The sequence below is a fragment of the Misgurnus anguillicaudatus genome, chromosome 21 (assembly GCF_027580225.2).
Source record: "Misgurnus anguillicaudatus chromosome 21, ASM2758022v2, whole genome shotgun sequence".
NCBI lineage: Eukaryota > Metazoa > Chordata > Actinopteri > Cypriniformes > Cobitidae > Misgurnus > Misgurnus anguillicaudatus.
Window position 1 is genome coordinate 60,902,252 of NC_073357.2, and position 21,000 is coordinate 60,923,251.

A 21,000-nucleotide genomic window follows, 5' to 3' on the forward strand; every position below is an offset into this window, starting at 1 on the left:
AAAACTTCTCGACGTAAATAACCATCCCAGTGAAACGTCTCACTCCTTCCACATTCTGGGGCTCAGGCATGTTAACAATGGCTTTAATCTTGTCCTGGTCTGCTTCAATCCCTTGGGCGCTTACAGTATGTCCTAGGATCTTTACTCTATCAACTGCGAACACACACTTGTTGTTCAGCGTCAGTCCTGCTTTTTCTAACTTTCTCAGCACCTCAAACAGTCTCTTATTGTGTTGGTTCTCATCTTTTCCAAACACTAGGATATCGCCTGCATGGCAAAGAGTTCCAGTTGTCCCTGCGACAATCTGTGTGATCCGGAGCTGGAAATGCTCCGGGGCCGAAGATATCCCGAAAGTAAGACGCCGGAAACAATATCTTTCTAAGGGTTTAATAAATGTTGTTAATGGCTCTGAGTCTTCGTTTAAGGGTATTTGCCAGAACCCAGATGTGGCATCTAATTTTGAAAACATAGCTGCTCCCTTTAGCTGCGCTAAAGTCTCATCCACAGCTGGGAGTATGTGTCTTTCTCTGCACACGTTTTTGTTTAGCCTTGTGAAATCCACGCAAATCCTGATATTGCCGTTCGGTTTTGGTACGACTACCATTCCTGCGCACCATGGGGTAGGCTCTTCGATTTGTCGAATGACTCCCATCTCTTCCATTCTGTGGAGTTCCATTTTCACTCACTCCGTAAGTGGCAGTGGTACTCGTCTTGGGGAACAGCTCCATCTGACAGTTTGATCTTGTAGCTGCCCTCCAATTTCCTGAGACATGAGAAGACTTTAGGGAACATTGCTTTGTACTGCTCTCCAGGTTCATGCATGTTGGCTACCTGCTGCAGTAACTGTAAACCTTGGATTGCAGGTAATCCCAATAACGGCATCACTAAATCCATTACAACGTATATATCCTGCTGAATCTTCTTTTTGTCCTTTTGCAGACATGCGCTGAATTTACCCATCACCTTCAAATGAGTATTGTTAGGGCCTAAGATCATCTTTTTAGAATCTTTGAGTTTCCCTTGCTTTTCAGCTGAATACAAAGACGCTGGAATCGCTGTGACTGCAGTGCCTGTATCGATTTTGAAGGTGATTTTTTCTTTATTCACCAGGATTTCCTGTTGCCACATAGTTTCTTGTTTTTGGGTCTGAATTGCTCCTAAAAAAGCAGACTCAAAAGAACTGTCAACTATTGTTTCAAGTCTTGGAGCTGACCGGCAAACTGCAGCAAAATGTCCTTTTCCCCTAAATTTTCTGCATTCTGCTTCTCTGACTGGACACATTTTCCATGAGTGCTGTGGACTTTTCCCTTATCTTTTGCAGGCATCCATCTGTTTAATTTTCTGAGCTGCATCATATGTACTTTGCGTTCTTTGTGCTGTCCCCTCTGCTCTCATTTTTTTCATTCTTGTTTTAGATGTTCTCATTGTTATGACTGCTTCAACGTTTACTTCTTTCACATCAGACTTTTCTCGTCTAATTACTGGCGTTTTATTTCTTCATTTTGTCTGACTTGGGTTATCGTTTTGTCCAATGTCAAATTTGGATCAAGTTGCAGTTTTTCTGAGAGCTTTGTGTCTCTTATGCCCATTACAATACGGACTCTGATCGTTTCCTCATGTAAATCACCGTATTTGCAGTGTTCCGCAAGTTTATACACGTCCGTGATAAAACTCTCTACTGCTTCGCCAGGCTGTTGAAATCTGCTATTGAATTTCGCTCTCTCATAAATTACGTTATGTCTGCCAACAAAGTGCTCACTTAAAGCCGCCTTGACTTCTTCATAACTCTTTTTCTCTTCCTCGCTTAGGGGCAACGTATTCAAAATATCATCACTCTTCTTCCCCATAATGTAAAGAAGCGAGTTTACCTGGTACGCAGAGGGTTTATTTGCGAGCCCCAATGCTACGCGGAATCACTCAAAACGGCCCACTGTGGCCATGCACTGGGCTCGTCAAAATTTAAGCTTCCAGGAGGTGTCAGCGAAAATATCTGATCCATATTTTTACTGTTGACTCACTATTAATCCCAGGGTCTTGCTTCTTGTTCCGTCTTTTCAGGATTTGAAAAACACTTCTGACACCATGTAACAGATGGGTGGATAGATGCACGACACATACACAGCTCAGTCACTGAACATCAATTTATTTATTATTTACTTACTTTCGATACATCACACTCTATGGTTCTTACTGGTTCCACTACAATCTCTTCACAATAAACACATTCATGTAATATCATATACTGTATACACACTGCAGAAATGATTTTACTAACATATGAGTGTGGTAATGTGCTTTCTTCAGACAGATGGACGCTATCGCTGGGTGGATAACTGGCTTCTAAGCTACAGTAAATGGGCTACAGGAGAACCCCAAAACAATTTAGCTTGTGTTTATATTGACACGGATGAAGACTGGAAAACTGCAGCGTGCAACAACACATATTATTCCCTCTGTAAAAGATCTGCAGGTATTTCATTATTATTATTATTATTATTACTATTATTATTATATATCTGATCATTTACGTCTCTGATTGGTGGGTGTGATGATGATCTGTCTTTTAAGGATTGTGAGTAGTGTGGTTATTCATCTGCAGATCATCTGATGTTAAACAAGTATATGTGTACAATAGCTTTATCTGGCTTTTACAACAAAGTGCTATATTTTAGGAGTTGAAAAATTGAATTCAGACAGAGATGTACAAATCCTTCACACCGCTCCACAGTTTTTGTCCCTCCAGATCCTCCTCAGCTGCCGGGTAACTGCCCCGAATCAATGAAACTTGAAAGTTGGATACCATTTAGAGGACACTGCTATACGTTCATGACCTCCAAGAGATACGACTGGGCTCATGCCACAATAGATTGTATAAGAATGGGTGAGACGTTGTCTGGTACTTTACTTTCAGTTACAATTACATAATATCACTGACTCTCATTTTACTGAATATCTTTCTTTCCTATGTCAGTGTGTATAATGATGGCTGACTAAGATTAAATGGTTTAAAAGGGTTTTTAAAAAATGAAAACTAAATCTGCATTTTAGTTGTCATGTACATGCGTCGAACCCTTTGAGGTACAATGCAATCTTCATGTTTATATTGAAATCTGTCCTATTACAATGCAATCTGTCCTACAGTGTATTACATTTCAGCCTGCATTAATCAAGCTCACACTACATAATACATGCTGCTGCTAACCCTAGCTAACCAGCAGTGTTGGGGAAAGTTACTTTTAAAAGTAATGTATTACAATATTAAGTTACTCCCCAAAAAAGTTACTAATTGCATTACTTAGTTACTTGTAATTCCTTACCCCAACACTGCTAACAAGTTCCTTTTACCATTATTTCTTCTAGCCAAAAATTACACGCAACAAAATTACTTTGAAATTGACACCTACAGTATGTGTCATTAATTATCCTTACAGAAACCAATCATTATCTCACCATTACTTACTGCTGTCTCTTGCTTCTTCTTTCATTTCTGCCTGCCAGACGGATAATCCTCTTTATGTTTTAAATCATGTATTTTCTACCGTACTGCGATTTTAAGGGCCATGCCTATTCCAGTTTGCAGTGGCGGTCCTGGCTAGATTTACGCCCTGGGCGAACCATCCCTTGGCCGCCCCCAGAAAAAAAAATTACCCCCAAACCCCGCCACCAACATGTATTATTTTGTTATATATAATCTTAAATACAAAAAGGTAGAACAGAGAAAAACATGTAATACAGTATAAACACCCACTCATGCACACGCACACGCGCACACACACACACACACACTGTTGCTGCTGTGGAAGTATCTGACTCCTCATTTTGGCCAGTGGGTGCTCTAGCTCTAAAATATTTCAGAAGTGCCCCTGAATTAACAATTAAGATACAATTATGTAAGTTAGATACACTTATTTCACACATGCATCAGTTACCCATGATTAAAATGACCATAACACACATTTTATTAGTAGGCCTATTTGTTAACATCCTATATAAACTAAGCATACACTACAAATTATTAAAAAAAGCTATATCACTGTAGCTTACAAAATGCCATGTCAATGTATATTAGAAGTTATTTAAGTTGAGTGTGTTGCCTATAGAGTGAATTTAGTCGCATGGCATGATGCCTCAGTTCTAATAGTTGCTCAGCAAAACTAAAACCAAATACAGTCGTATTCTGTGGCTAATAGCAACATATTAGCAAGAGTGCGAGGCTAATATAAATAGCCTATTTCCTACTGTCACTCACGTTGTCACAGAAATCGGCATACCTTTATCTTTTGCCCGTTTCTCCTCATCTTCTTTTCCTGAACCGGGCAACTGAGATGGCTACTTTGGTCTTTTAATTTGATCCATGATGATGAAGATGAAGACTCGACATCATTAACTTTGCATTACATAACAACAACGTCCGTTTTACCCGTCAATCAACCGGAGTCACGTGACGTGAGTCGCGTAGATGACTCTACCGGATCAGTTATTTGGAAGCAGACGCAGCAGTTTGTGTTGTGTGACGTCTGGCCTGGGATCAGTCAATCTCTCGCTCGCCCCCGTTAAGGCGAGCGAGGGACTTGCAGTCGCAAGTTGATTCCCCGCCCCCCTCACGCGTGCCTCTTCTGACACGCACACAACTGTGTTTCTCAGCACTAACTTGACATGGAAATGAGCGGTTTTGACTTAATTTTTTTTTTAGGGCGCTCGTGCGCCCTCACATAGATTGCGCCCTGGGCGTTCGCCCACATTGCCCATAGCAAAAACCGGCCCTGCCAGTTTGAAACTGGCATCAAAAGTGCCAAGAGCATAACGAGATGGGGCTTACTAAGGGGGCTACAGACATGCAGTTGTGTTACATATTATTATATAACAATTCCTGATTGTTTGAAAGATCAGCCTTCGTGGGCCCCCTTCTGCCGTATTGCTATGCTTCTGAGAATAATATCATATTCTTTGATAAGACAGCAGCACACATGGTAAGTGCACGGGGGGAGTAAAATATTTGTTTATTTATTAATTAACAGATAATTTTTCTTACGCAAATATTACATTTAAATATTTAATGTAATGTACATCGGGGCCTATCAAAGGGGCAGGGCCCCACGCACTGCGGGGGCTGTAGGGGTGTCCCCTACGCCAGTGTCTATTGTGTTCATCAGAACAAAGAAATGTATACAGACTTGTAACAACATGAGAGTGAGAAAATGATGAGGGAATTTTTATTTTTATCTAACTATCCCTCTAAGGCAAGATTTTGCAAAAAAATTCATATTATCATATGTGTGGTTATCAATAATCTATATAAGTTTAAAAGCAGTGATTTGTCGGTCATTTCAGGTGCATCTTTAGTGAGCATTGAGGATCCAATAGAATCAAAGTTTATCCGACAAAACCTGGAGATCCTGCAGGATGAAGTCGAGTCAGTCTGGATTGGACTTTACCGCAGTCTTATGGGTCAGAACGAGCCTTCATCTAAACCAATACAACACATTTAAAATCACAGAGATATTGAACTGATGTTTGTGTGTGACAGGTGATTGGATGTGGATTGATGATACGGTTGTGGATTACACGAACTGGGAACCGCGAATGCCGGATGATGTTGAAATTTGTGTTGAAGTTCAGCCAAACACTGAGATGTGGAGCACCATCAGCTGTAATCGTGTGAGAGGTTATATCTGCAAGACTGCTAAAGGTCTGACAAATAAAATCTGCATCAATATCACATCACCTTACTGTATGTTAATATCCACATCCATATCTTTTTTTAACAGTTTTACCACCAACAGAGAAGCCGCCAGTCTCAGGTATGATGAATATATGTTGAATATAATCTGTGAAAAGTGTTTGAGGGGTGGTTTCCTGGACAGGGATTATTTTAAAACAGGACTAGGCCTTAGTTTAATTAGGTAATATAACTAGTTTTAACAAACATGCCTTACTAAAAACATTACTGGCATCCATTTTGAGGCAAAACAAGGGGCACTGATGTATTTTAAAATTTTGTCAGTGCAAATTTGTTTTCAGTTTGGACAGTTTGTATATTTATTTTAGTCTAGGACTAGTCTAATCCCTGTCCGGTAAACTGCCCCTTAGTGTTCATTTCTGTATTTTATTTCTGGTTTGTTGGCTGTAGATAAATATCAACAAATACTGACAAACCAGACTACTTGTGTAAATCATTTATTATTCTCCAGAGATTTATTTGTTACACACTTTATAATGTTGGGTTAACAGTGCAAGATGTTTTTAAATAAAGGCAGCTTAAACATGCATTTAAGTCTGGGACTAGGATAAACCTTGTCCAGGAAACCGCAGGTTTTATTATCTCTAATATCTATGTCAATGGTGCACAATTGAGTACCAGGGGCCTCATTTATAAAACTGTGCGTAGGATCCTTACTAAAAGTCTACGTACGCACAAAAGCTAAAAATAGGGTACGCAAACAAATCAAGCAAAAAAAAAAACAGCAAGCAATGTTCCTTTTATAAATCGCAGATCACCTGAAAGTTTTCTGAAAAATTGTACTTTCACCTTCCTAGATAATTCAATTCCCTAGATAAAAAAGTCTAATATTTCAAATTGCCTGAATGCCCCCAATATTAAATCTGTTAAATGAATGAATTAGACAATACAGAGAAACCACTAATTTTTTGGCAGCATGTGATGATGTGAGGTGCTTTATTAGATCAGAATTACAGACGTGGAGAGACTCTTTCTTACTCGTCATAATTTGCACGTTACAGAAACATTATTGGATGTGCATTTATGTCATTTTTTCATTTCGATTAATCCATAGGTCTAAAAAAACGAGAACTCGATTAACAGGGGGACGGGCAATCAAAGGGGCGTGGTGTACGTCATGGTGAAAACACTCAAATAAAACTTAATTTTGAAAAAACAATAACAGAAAATGAACACATAGATTATTGATGAATTAAATGTTTTTAACAGAAACCTCTAACAGGAATAGCTGCATGATAAAGTGAAACTAAAGGGTTAATAAACACAAACTGATGCGGTTTCTTTATGATACATTCTACATAATATTAAACCTTATATAGGCTACAACATAAATGTTTTATTCAACATGCATCTATCTGCACAAAATGCAAGACTTAAACTAAGTTATGTACTGAAGATTAAGTTTACCTCCGGTTGTTATGTGCACAATAACAGCATGCTTTTAAACATGTCTAGTCAAAGCACGAGCTTCATAACATTAAGCAGCTATCATTTTAGCGATTAGCTGTGTCGTGTCGTCCTCTGACCTGTTCTCAGTCAGGATATGCTCATCAAATGTCAAGATATACCAGAGAGTGATATGTTTAAATATGAGATGATATTAGGGGACTTGTGAAGGCGCGGTACATTTTGCATCTGACTGACTGTATTTTCGTCCTACCAAAGTGAATCCCAAAATCACGGCATCTTTTTAAACCATAGTGCCTCAGTGTGAGGTGTGTTTGGCTCCACAGCACTGCACGGTCAGCGGGTTGCCATCCCTTACGAAAGGAAAATATATTTACCAATATATTACTTGAAATATATTGTAATATATTGCAATATATTATTTTACTTTGCATTTTCCAATATATTATATATTGGCAATACATGGAATAATATATTGATGGTACATATATTCTATATATGTGTAATATATTGCAGTATATTGCAAAATATACAAATTATTGCCGCTTTCAATATATTGTACATAAATATAATATATGTGTTTATATATTTAAAAATATATGCAATATTATATTAATAAATATCCACAATATTGTATTTCGATTTATATGTGAAAATGTATTAACAACATATGTATAGATATAGTGTCACATGTATGTTTACTATATGGTAGAATATATTATAAATATATGTAAAATTATACGGAAATATACATGAAATATATGTGGATATGTGTTCGATATATTGTGGAATACATTTTAAATATATGTAAAATTAGATGGGAAATAGGTGAAATATATGTGCATATATGGGAACATGTATTAACAATATATGTACAGATATAGTGTCACATGTATGTTTACTATATGGTAGAATATATTTCAAATATATGTACAACTATATGGAAATATATACATTAAATATATGTAGATATGTGTTTGATATGTTGTGGAATACATTTTACATATATGTAAAATTAGATGGAAATATATGTACATATATATTGTAAATGTATGCATAATATGTGTACATATATGAGAACATGCACATACAATGTATGAACATATATGGGGATACAGTATATGTACATGAAAACATCTAAAATATATAAATACTTAAATATGCAACCTGCAATATACAAACATTTACACCACATATTAACACAGACTGATGGGTAATCTATCAAAAGCCACCTTTATTTTCTTTTAATCAGGCACAGATATTACTAAACCCAATTTGAGGTACAGAGTTATATAGGCCTATTAAAACCACAAGAGGTTATGCATATGGTCAGTCAAAGGAAATGTGATTGGCTTTACATTACATTACATAAATGTGTTGCATTGCATTTACATAAACTACATTTCAAAAGAGTGCCATTAAACAAAAACTATACAAAATATAAATTAAAAAAACTTAAATTACCAATGTCCATTTCAAACTTTCAGCAGTGCCTTTATACAATTTAAAGACAATATCTATAAACAAAATGCACAGACAATAATGAATAAATAAAAAATAAACAAACTTTCAAGAAACTTTGGGAACCATGGAAAAGCAAATAAATAAATTGCCAAAAGAACAGTCCGTTATCCTGGTAAGGAGTCCATCTTGGTTCTTCACTGATTTAAACGACTTATATATCCATGCTTTTGCTCTTCACTTGGTGTCTTAGCTCGCAGATTCTACTGTTGATGGGTTTTCTGACATCAGCTTTCTTGACCATTTTAAAACAGCATCTGTGGAGCAGAACAACAAGGATTACTCTCTCCCTCCTCCTGCTGCCCCTCTTGTTCACAAAAATCTCTCAGAGATGCAATAAAAACTGGAAAGCACCAGCTCTGAAAACTATTTACCTTTTAAAACTTGAAGTTTCCTTGGAGCCTTGCTGAAATCAGCCTTCTTCATCTTCTTCTTGAGTTTTACTGGCAGTTGGCAAACAACTTTTAGGGGCATTACCGCCACCTACTGATTAGGAGTGTGCGTCCTCTCTTTGCGCCTGAATCTCAGTTTCCTACTCATATATATATATATATATATATATATATATATATATATATATATATATATATATATATATATATATATATATATATATATATATATATATATATATATATATATATATATATATATATATATATACATATACATATATACATATATATATATATATACACATACATATACATATATACATATACATATACATATATACATATACATATACATATACATATACATATACATATACATATATATACATATATATATATATATATATATATATATATATATATATATATATATATATATATATATTAGGGATGCTCCGATCGATCGGCCAGAGATCGGTATCGGCCGATCACGGCATCAAATGACTCGATCGGTCCTCGTTAAATTTGCCGATCTCGTGAACCGATCTTTCTGTTTACTTTTGTCATCATATGGCTCCTCAATGCGGCTGCAGTTAGAGACCATTTTTACGCAGTGAGAGCATTTTTATAACCCGTGGCTCATGAGCGACGAGCAGATTTGCATTTCTCTCTTTGCCTTTACAGAGATATGTGTATTTTCTGAGGACGCGGTCCGGTCCTAACAGCACGACCCGTCTTCACATCCCCATTAAACAGCGTATACAACACATATCTATCGCGGACAATTGCATCCTCATGTCAAAAGTTTATTATTTGCATGCGGACGCGGTCCGGTCCTACAGCGCGAGCCGTCTTCACATACCCATCAAACAGCGTATACAACACATATCTATCGCGGACAATTGCATCCTCATGTCAAAAGTTTATTATTTGCATGCGTTTTAAAGTTTTGAGCGTTTAAACTTTAATTTTCCTCACAGCTGCTCTCGTCTGCATACACCCGCCGCGCGCACACACAGCAGCCTGTCATCAGTGCACGTGAACAGAGCGATCTCTGTCAAGTCTTAAAGCTACAGTAACCTAATTCATCTCTCAATAAAATCACTCTCTGCTCTTCACTAAAGAACTGTTGTACTTCATATGAATGCGTGTATATTTAATTTATACAGTAAAGACTGTGAAGTGTTTTCATTAGATTTTACAGACATACGCCTTTTTAAAGGCATATTAAATTTCTCTTTGCAGAATAAATATTTGTTGTGCTAATTTATTTGATTCTCTATTAAAACAATAATATACCTAATTACTGCAAGTAATATAACAAAGGCAACATCTGTGGTATTACTTTATCTAGAAAAAAAGTTAAAAGTTACAGTCATCAAAGAGCTTGCATATCAGCTTGAAAAATTGGTATCGGCATTGGTATCGGCCGATCACGAAGACAACAAATCGGTGATCGGTATCGGCCTGCAAAAAACCTGATCGGAGCATCCCTAATATATATATATATATATACATATATATATACATATATATATATACATATATATACATATATACATATATACATATATACACATATATACATATATATATATACATATACATATATACATATACATATACATATATATATATACACATACATATATATATATATATATACATACATATATATATATACATACATATATATATATACATACATATATATACATATATATATATATATATATATATATATATATATATATATATATATATATATATATATATATATACATATATACATACATACATACATACATACATACATACATACATACATACATACATACATATGGTCTATGCATATTGCATATAAGGACAAACTGTTACATGTAAAACATTTAGTGCCCTTTTTGTTCTTGAATGCAATATATTTTGTATCATATATACATGTATGGTCTTGGCATATATTGCAATATATCAAATCATATAAAGACAAACTATTACATGTAAAAAATATAGTGCCCCTTTTGTTCTTGATTGCAATATATTTTGTATCATATATACATGTATGGTCTATGCATATATTCCAATATATCAAAGCATATAAAGACAAACTATGACATGTAAAAAATATAGTGCCCCTTTTGTTCTTGATTGCAATATATTTTGTATCATATATACATGTATGGTCTATGCATATATTCCAATATATCAAAGCATATAAAGACAAACTATTATATGTAAAAAATATAGTGCCCTTTTTGGTCTTGATTGCAATATATTTTGTATCATATATACATGTATGGTCTATGCATATATTTCAATATATTGGAAAATATAAATACTAAATCCCATATATGGTAATATGTTGCCTAATATATTACATGATATTTTCCAATATACTGCAATATATTTTTGTTTCGTAGGGGATAGCGCGGTTCGGCGTAGCTCAACACAACGTCAAAAACGAACCCAGTCTTTACTTCCAAAGGTGCTTATAATGCTAACCAGACATCCAAATCCCGCCATAACCAAAAAAAAATAAACCCACATGATCATCGTTTTCGTGATTCATCATCGATGCCACGTTTGAGTACGCGTGCAATCGAGTACTCGTGCCAATCCCTACCTTTCACCTCAATGATGAAAGAATAGTGCTTATTATACTTTTTGTTTGCAACCGCTACCATAAGCTTGTTGTAATTGCTATCGCTCTGCTTGTTGAGAAGAGAAAACGATACAACACGATTTTTCCGTATAAAAACGGTTTTCCATATTTTCTGACCATGGTGGGATGACTTGTGATGGTGGGGGGGTATGTGTGCGTTGTTTGTATACGCGCGCTACGCCATCATCCAACATGTATCCTAGACATTAGGTTTGTTTGAGTGCATGCGGCGCCGCAAAACCGACAAGTAGATGACATCAAACTACCACGAGAGTGATTTGGGAAATCATAAGGAAGTCTGCTTTCGAGTCGGTCTCTGCCTGCCTTTGGTTGGCTAACGATGAAAATTAAGCCAATCATCATCATCATCATCAGTAATGTATCTACCAATACACCACGGGTGGCAACAAGGCCATCCTATAAAAAAATAGAGGAAAAAACTTGAAACGTAACTGAAAACGAAGTTCAATGCAAACAACTGCGGACAGATTTCAGTGACGACAGGCAGATTCATTTGTATACACAACGTGTTTGATGCGACACTAGTCTAGTGAGGTGTTTAGCAACTATTTATAATATATATATAAGGGCGGTCAAAATTAACACGTTAATGCATAATGTAAATTTATTTTAACAACACTAAATGTATTAACGTGCAATCAGTCATTGGGATGAAAAAATAACCCAAAGTTACCCAGTGTTATCAGTAATATGTGTATAATGTTGTATTGCAGTTCCTCAGAGATGTCTCATGGATCGGCCGGCATCGCTGTAGTGGTCGTGTTGGTCATCATCGCTGTCGCCGGTCTTACCAGGTTTCTGCTCTTTAAGAGAATTCCCAGGCCTGTGATTGGACAGTGTACATTGGACAACAGACTCTATACCAACTCTGATCTCTCACGGCCACCTACAACTATTGATAGTAAAGGACTTGTTGGCAACATTGAACAAAATGAGCACGCTTGACACAAATCACCATCACTCTCAATGTAATGTACACACAAGATATTTTGAAACATCTTCCTGGTGCAGATTTGTCTTTTATTGAAAGATCAAGTATTGCAGCATGTCAGTAGTTCAGTAAGTTGAGTGTCATATATCTGGAAGGAGAATCAAATGTTATGAGATCTTCTTATAAACTGGTTTGTGTCTGTGTTATAAGTTTTGTATACAGCGTCATTTACATCATGATTCATCTCTTCACCAATAATTGAGTTTTACTGTTTCTCTGCATTGTTCTGAATTAAGAAAATGAATATTATGGGCAGTTTAGCTGGTAATTGACAGAATAATTTGTCTTGTAAAAAATGTAAAGTTGCTAAGAATGTTTTTAGTGTGGTGGCGTTTTATTAAGCACTTTTTTGCATTATTTTAATATAAACATGAATTTTGAATTGATTTATAAATGAATTATTTACATATGTTTAGTCATTTTATAAACAAAGAATATTGTTACATAATGTAAACTGAGAAAGTTTTCTTGGTGGGAATTGTGATCATGTTAACGTGAATTAAACTGTGTTTGAGTAAATGTGTCTGAGTGTCTTGCATGAAGTCATTGTTTTGTTAAAAATTGATGATTTGCACATTGTATTCAAGTTTGATTTATTGATTCTACAGTAACTCTTAACTGTGTGTCCTTTCCTCTATAGGATTGTGCTTTGTGGACAGCAGATCTCTGTGTGTTTGTGTGTATTTGTGAATTTTATAGTGCATAGCCTGTCAAGTAAAATAGCAAAAAACTCTACATCCACTTTGAAAAAAAATATTGTTGCACTTAAATTTGTAAGTTGAATTCCAATGAAGTCATTTCAACTTAGTTTTCTTCTTATCAGTTGCCCTAACTTAAAATTAAGGTTGAATTAGCTTAAGTTATTTCAACATTTTATTTTTAATATATAACATCTTATCACTAAGTTGAAACATTATGTAATGGAGAGGCACAGTCATTGTGCTAAATATAATCTAGAGACACGTCTTCAGGCCCAGATTACCACAATTTGGTGCCCTAGGGTTAGGGTTGCCACCCATGTCTGATAAAAAACCTGGACATATAGATGACCCGGCCAATTGGTTTGCTCACAAGCCCCCCCCCCCCCCCCCATAGCATAATATTTCTATAGGCTTATGCAATTATGGGCAAAACTTTACAATTCTCTTTTTTTCAATTCTTATTTGTTAACATTAGTTAATGTATTAACTAACATGAACTAACCATGAGCAGTACATTTGTTACTGTATTTGTTAATCTTTGATAACGTTAGTAAATAAAAATACTGTTCATGGTTTATTCATGTTAGTTCACAGTGCATTAACTAATGTTAACAAGATTTAAATAAATGTATTATTAACATTAACAAAGATAAAAAATTGCTTTATGCTATAAGTGCAGTTTATTATTACTTCATGTGTTAACTAATGAACCTTATTGTAAAGTGTTACCCAATTATTTGTACATTATGTTAAAATATGTAAATCAGGTTTACAATTTATTAAAGCTGCTTATACTATTTATGTAAACTGTTTTTATTTATATTCCATTGCAACTTTAAACAGGTCTAAATAGCAACTAGCAAATATGCACATGAAATTAAACTTGTTGAACTCACCTCAACATGTATTTTACAATCATTTAACCCGCCATGGGAAAAGCTGAAGTCACTGTAACAAACTCTACACCATGCAAGATTTTAACTCTTTTAAGACAGGGATACACTTTCGTGTAGTCTGGTGTAGGGCTGCACGATTAATCGTTTTTAAACCGAAATCGCGATGTGAATGGATGCGATTTTCGAATCGCAAGAAATGCGATTATTTCGATTCAAAACTATTAAATATAACAATCATCTAGTACGCAGTTTTTGACAGTTCGCTTCATGCGCATTTTACGTTTGATGCAGTTTAGACCAATAGAGTGCATGAACACTGAGGTGCTGACTACACGTCATCACACCATTTAGAAAACATGAGCGCGAGCAGCAGTTCAACTCCTCAACAAAGTGTACGGCCATATGATTTCCGCGATGCGGAAAACACGGACAGAATCGCGAAATGCATACAAATGGAAATAGGTGTGTTCGACTTCATGCGGCGCTGCGCAGACCGATCGGCGGCTGACTTGAAGCAGTGCATTCCGGTTAGTATTTCTGTCCGACTTAAGCTGGCGCTGCAGGCACGTGAGTGTGTCATATGGTTTTTAAGTACCGCGAGAGCGGTTCGAGATCAGCCGCCTGAGTTAGCCAGCGCAGTTCCCGAAGAGGAGCTGCACGGGCTGTAATGACGACACAGCTGTTTCAAGATTGGTCGGATTCACCACATGACAACAATCACGTGTGTTTCGTGTGTATTTTCACGCCCTCAGTTCCACAAATGCTCACAAATCTGTATTTTTATAACAGTTAAAGCTCTTTTCATGTAGTCGCGATGTTATATTGTGTCATCTTCATCAAAATAAAATGGATAAAAAAACGTAGACCCCACAACATTGGTATTTAAATAATATATGCTTATGTTGAACTTTATTCTTGTAAAAACAGATGCTGTAAGCCTCTTCAGTTCCACTCATGCTCATACACGGACATTCAAAACAGCATAATTCACTTTTTATGTAGTTTACATCTTACAAATCATGTTTAATGCGACAAAGCAAGCAAACGGCACGTGATCAGCCATGCCTGACGTAAATGCAGCAAACTACGGGAACCACAGCGCGTCCGACTTCACGTCTCCGTTTTCAGCTCCTCCCCGCCTGCACGCGGCTAATCTCGCCGATCGGTTACATCCAGCCACAGCCGATGTCGAACACACCTATTAACTGCACAACGCGGAATGTCATGAAGTTGGCAGATTTTGGATTCAGTCATTTTAAAAACGCATTATAACTCATTAACCGGCAAATGAAAGGACAGAAATGCGCGAAAACATTTCCCTTTGTGTAATGTTGGACTTAAAGAAGGTGTATATACGTCCGTTTCTCGTCATGCATCGCAAACAATGACAATCGCCTCATCAGACTATAAGCAGGTTTCATTAAAGCCCGGAACACAGCAGACGAAACAGGTACATTATACTTTCTTGCACGCGCACATCTGCACCGCTTTGAATATTTACAGGCATGAGGGTTCATAAAGCGCGCACACAGAGAGCAGTCAGCACACGCGTGATCACTAAACTTAAGTTTTCTTTCTTGTCTAAGTGAACATAAACAGCTGGATGTTTATCAGTAGGCTATATTGAAGCAGAGCAGTTTTAAAGCTGTCTTGTGTCTTAAAGTGACAGTAACCTGGTGCTTTCTGTGTCAGAAATGTTTATTACACACCAAAAATTAAAATCACTCCTTACTCTTAACTGAACAAGCTTCTGCAGCTCCACATTTAAAATCCTACAGTGAGGACTGTGCAGTCTTTTATTTGTATTTTTTGCTTATGTTAAATCATAGATTCTAATAACTAATATATTTACATTTATTACAGATGCCTGAAAAGTAAAACAAGATGAGTATAGTCTAATGATTAAAAGAAAAACTAAACATTTGCTTGTCAGATGCATTGTTGTAGTGACAGCCAAAATACATTGGCCTATATCTCAGCCAACATGTATATGTGGGCCCCACATGGGTTTTACTTGGGCTACATGGGTACCAAGTGGGCATGGTCCTATTATGGGCATCTTATATGGGACTCACTTGGGTTAGTGTAGTAGGCCCCACATGGGTTAAAAAACACAGGCTCCCTATATGGGTCCTAGTTGGGATGTTAATGGGATATGAGGGCATGGGCTCATAATAGGAAACACATATGGGGCCCTCTTGGGCAACCAATATGGGTCTTAAATGGGCTAACACAATAATTCCCATATAGGTTCCTTATATGGGTCCAAAGTGGGACCCACATAGGTTATGAGTATATGTGATTTGAATAAGGAAACACAAATGGGACCCTTTTGGCCAAACCATATGGGTCCAACATGGGCAAACACAATTATTCCCATATAGGTTCCTTATATGGGTCCAAAGTGGGACCCACATAGGTCACCTATATATGTGTTTTGAATAAGGAAACACATATGGGACCCTTTTGGCCCAAACCATATGGGTAAAACATGGGCAAACACAATTATTCCCATATAGGCTCCTTATATGGGCCGAAAGTGGGACCCACGTAGGCCACATGTCTGTGTTTTGAATAAGGAAACTCATATGGGGCCCTTTTGGCCAAACCATATGGGTACAACATGGGCAAACACAATTATTCCCATATAGGCTCCTTATATGGGCCCAAAGTGGGACCCACATAGGTCACCTGTATATGTATTTGAAAAAGAAACACATATGGGACCCTTTTGGCCGAACCATATGGGTACAACATGGGCAAACACAATTATTCCCAAATAGGCTCCTTATATGGGCCCAAAGTGGGACCCACATAGGTCACCTGTATATGTGTTTTGAATAAGGAAACACATATGGGACCCTTTTGGCCAAACCATATGGGTACAACATGGGCAAACACAATTATCCCCATATAGGCTCCTTATATGGGCCCAAAGTGGGACCAACATAGGTCACCTGCATATGTGTTTTGAATAAGGAAACACATATGGGACCCTTTTGGCCAAACCATATGGGTTCAACATGGGCAAACACAATTATTCCTATATAGGCTCTTTATATGGGCTGAAAGTGGGACCCACATAGGTCACCTGTATATGTGTTTTGAATAAGGAAACCCACATGCGACCCTATTGGACAAACCATATGGGTACATCATGGGCAAACACAAATATTCCCATATAGGCTCCTTATATGGGCCGAAAGTGGGACCCACATGGGTCACCTGTATATGTCTTTTGAATAAGGAAACACATATGGGACACTTTTGGCCAAACCATATGGTTACAACATGGGCAAACACAATTATTCCCATACAGGCTCCTTATATGGGCTGAAAGTGGGACCCACATAGGTCACCTGTATATGTGTTTTGAATAAGGAAACACATATGGGACCCTTTTGGCCAAACCATATGGGTTCAACATGGGCAAACACAATTATTCCCATATAGGTTCCTTATATGGGTGCAAAGTGGGACCCACATAGGTCACCTGTATATGTGTTTTGAATAAGGAAACACATATGGGACCCTTTTGGCCAAACCATATGGGTACAACATGGGCAAACACAATTATCCCCATATAGGCTCCTTATATGGGCCCAAAGTGGGACCAACATAGGTCACCTGCATATGTGTTTTGAATAAGGAAACACATATGGGACCCTTTTGGCCAAACCATATGGGTTCAACATGGGCAAACACAATTATTCCCATATAGGCTCTTTATATGGGCTGAAAGTGGGACCCACATAGGTCACCTGTATATGTGTTTTGAATAAGGAAACCCACATGCGACCCTATTGGACAAACCATATGGGTACATCATGGGCAAACACAAATATTCCCATATAGGCTCCTTATATGGGCCGAAAGTGGGACCCACATGGGTCACCTGTATATGTCTTTTGAATAAGGAAACACATATGGGACACTTTTGGCCAAACCATATGGTTACAACATGGGCAAACACAATTATTCCCATACAGGCTCCTTATATGGGCTGAAAGTGGGACCCACATAGGTCACCTGTATATGTGTTTTGAATAAGGAAACACATATGGGACCCTTTTGGCCAAACCATATGGGTTCAACATGGGCAAACACAATTATTCCCATATAGGTTCCTTATATGGGTGCAAAGTGGGACCCACATAGGTCACCTGTATATGTCTTTTGAATAAGGAAACACATATGGGACCCTTTTAACCAAACCATATGGGTACAACATGGGCAAACACAATTATCCCCATATAGATTCCTTATATTGGTCCAAAGTGGGACCCACATAGGTCACCTGTATATGTGTTCTGAATAAGGAAACACATATGGGACCCTTTTGGCCAAACCATATGTGTCCAACATGGTCAAACACAATTATTCCCATATAGGTTCCTTATATGGGTCCAAAGTGGGACCCACATAGGTCACCTGTATATGTGTTTTGAATAAGGAAACACATATGGGACCCTTTTGGCCAAACCATATGTGTCCAACATGGTCAAACACAATTATTCCCATATAGGCTCCTTATATGGGCCGAAAGTGGGACCCACGTAGGTCACATGTCTGTGTTTTGAATAAGGGAACACATATGGGGCCCTTTTGGCCAAACCATATGGTTACAACATGGACAAACACAAATATTCCCAAATAGGCTCCTTATATGGGCCGAAAGTGGGACCCACATAGGTCACCTGTATATGTCTGTTGAATAAGGAAACACATATGGGGCCCTTTTGGCCAAACCATATGGGTACAACATGGGCAAACACAAATATTCCCATATAGGCTCCTTATATGGGCCGAAAGTGGGACCCACATAGGTCACCTGTATATGTCTTTTGAATAAGGAAACACATATGGGGCCCTTTTGGCTAAACCATATGGGTACAACATGGGCAAACACAATAATTCCCATATAGGCTCCTTATATGGGCTGAAAGTGGGACCCACATAGGTCACCTGTATATGTCTTTTGAATAAGGAAACGCATATGGGGCCCTTTTGGCCAAACCATATGGGTACAACATGGGCAAACACAATTATTCCCATATAGGCTCCTTATATGGGCCGAAAGTGGGACCCACATAGGTCACCTGTATATGTCTTTTGAATAAGAAAACGCACATGGGGCCCTTTTGGCCAAACCATATGGGTACAACATGGGCAAACACAATTATTCCCATATAGGCTTCTTATATGGTTTAGAAGTGGGACCCACATAGGTCACCTGTATATGTGTTTTGAATAAGGAAACACATATGGGACCCTTTGGGCCAAGCCATATGGGTAAAACATGGGCAAACACAATTATTCCCATGTAGGCTTCTTATATGGGTCTGAAGTGGGACCCACATAGGTCATGAGTTTATGGGTTTTGAATGAGGATACACATTTGGGACCCTTTCGGCCAAACCATATGGGTACAACATGGGCAAACACAATAATTCCTATAAAGACTCCTTATATGGGCCCAAAGTGGGACCCACATAGGTCATGAGTATATGGATTCTAAATAAGGAAACACTTATGGGACCCTTTCTGTCAAATCATATTAGACCAAAATGGGCAAACACAATCAGTCCCATACAAGCTCCCGACATGGACCCCCATATGTAATTGTCATTTCATGCCCTGTTTTAAACAGGGATCCTGAAAGGTTTATGCCTATGTTTTCAGACTGTCTTACTTCACAAACCATGGTGACGCTAAAAGCAAGACATGTAGCCTAATAGTTTCTGAAGTCCCAAAGGACTGCAGGATAACTTCTAAGTAAAGACGGCTGCATCAATGTAACAGAAGCCTTGCATTTTTTACCCAAAGCTTGCATGGGTATTAGTGCATTTAAAATGTTATTTGTAATATGATGACAAAACATTGCAAAAATTAGTTAGGTTCAGGCTCAGGTTAAAATTTTCCTGCAAGTCTAAAGCGATCTAACATAATTAGCAAAAGTGAGAAAGTGACAGACCATATTCACCGTATTCTGATATCTAGACCAATCAGTTTTCACTGTGGGCAGGCTTACAATCAACCTCTCTCTTCAGCTCAGTAAACCACTGTACAGTAGTTTATTTACAATGTACAGTAAATGACAGAGTGTCCAAAAAAAACACTGGAAAATAATACAATATTTACTTTATTTTTTAAGTACATAAAAGTGTATCTGTGTGTAAACCCTCTGCTTTTAAACAAAACAAAAACATTTCTTTATTTGTTCCTTTTTATCTTATTTTAAATATGTGTAGTTTTTTATAAATATAGGGTCAAAGGAGTTTAAGGTGTCCTTCATAATTGTACATATATTTTATAGCTGTTAAAAGAGCAACCATATTAAAGTAGGCTAATAAACAACATAACACAAAATAATATATAATTTATATTGATGATTTTATTATTTTAAATGTATGTTTTTTTTGCGGGGGCTTGTTGGTGAGCTTCCTTCCCAATCAGTTTTTGTAGGGTGGGATGTCTGAGTGTAATTTTAATAAATTAAACAGTCAAAACGGCACAAAAATCTTTTATTTACATTGTCTCAAATGTTTGCTATACTGAGAGGATTTGTTCATATGTAGAACTGATTTTATGTTTTGATAGATACTAAGTGAATTATCACCATACACCAAAGGCCTCTATCATGCTCTGGCCAGACCTTCAATACTGAAA

The 21,000-nt window shown here is 37.2% G+C and overlaps 1 protein-coding gene across 1 annotated transcript in view; it reads left to right on the top strand.

Moving 5' to 3' along the window:
• The window catches only part of LOC141353112 (macrophage mannose receptor 1-like), a 67,102-nt gene extending 53,855 nt beyond the window's left edge, over positions 1-13,247 (top strand). The window contains exons 26-32 of the mRNA XM_073859583.1: positions 2,305-2,470; positions 2,729-2,881; positions 5,332-5,448; positions 5,528-5,689; positions 5,769-5,790; positions 7,143-7,160; positions 12,457-13,247. Of these exons, the coding sequence (XP_073715684.1) occupies positions 2,305-2,470; positions 2,729-2,881; positions 5,332-5,448; positions 5,528-5,689; positions 5,769-5,790; positions 7,143-7,160; positions 12,457-12,688 (870 nt within the window). The 3' untranslated portion in view covers positions 12,689-13,247. The remainder of the gene's footprint in view (positions 1-2,304; positions 2,471-2,728; positions 2,882-5,331; positions 5,449-5,527; positions 5,690-5,768; positions 5,791-7,142; positions 7,161-12,456) is intronic.
• Positions 13,248-21,000: the final 7,753 nt, after the last annotated feature.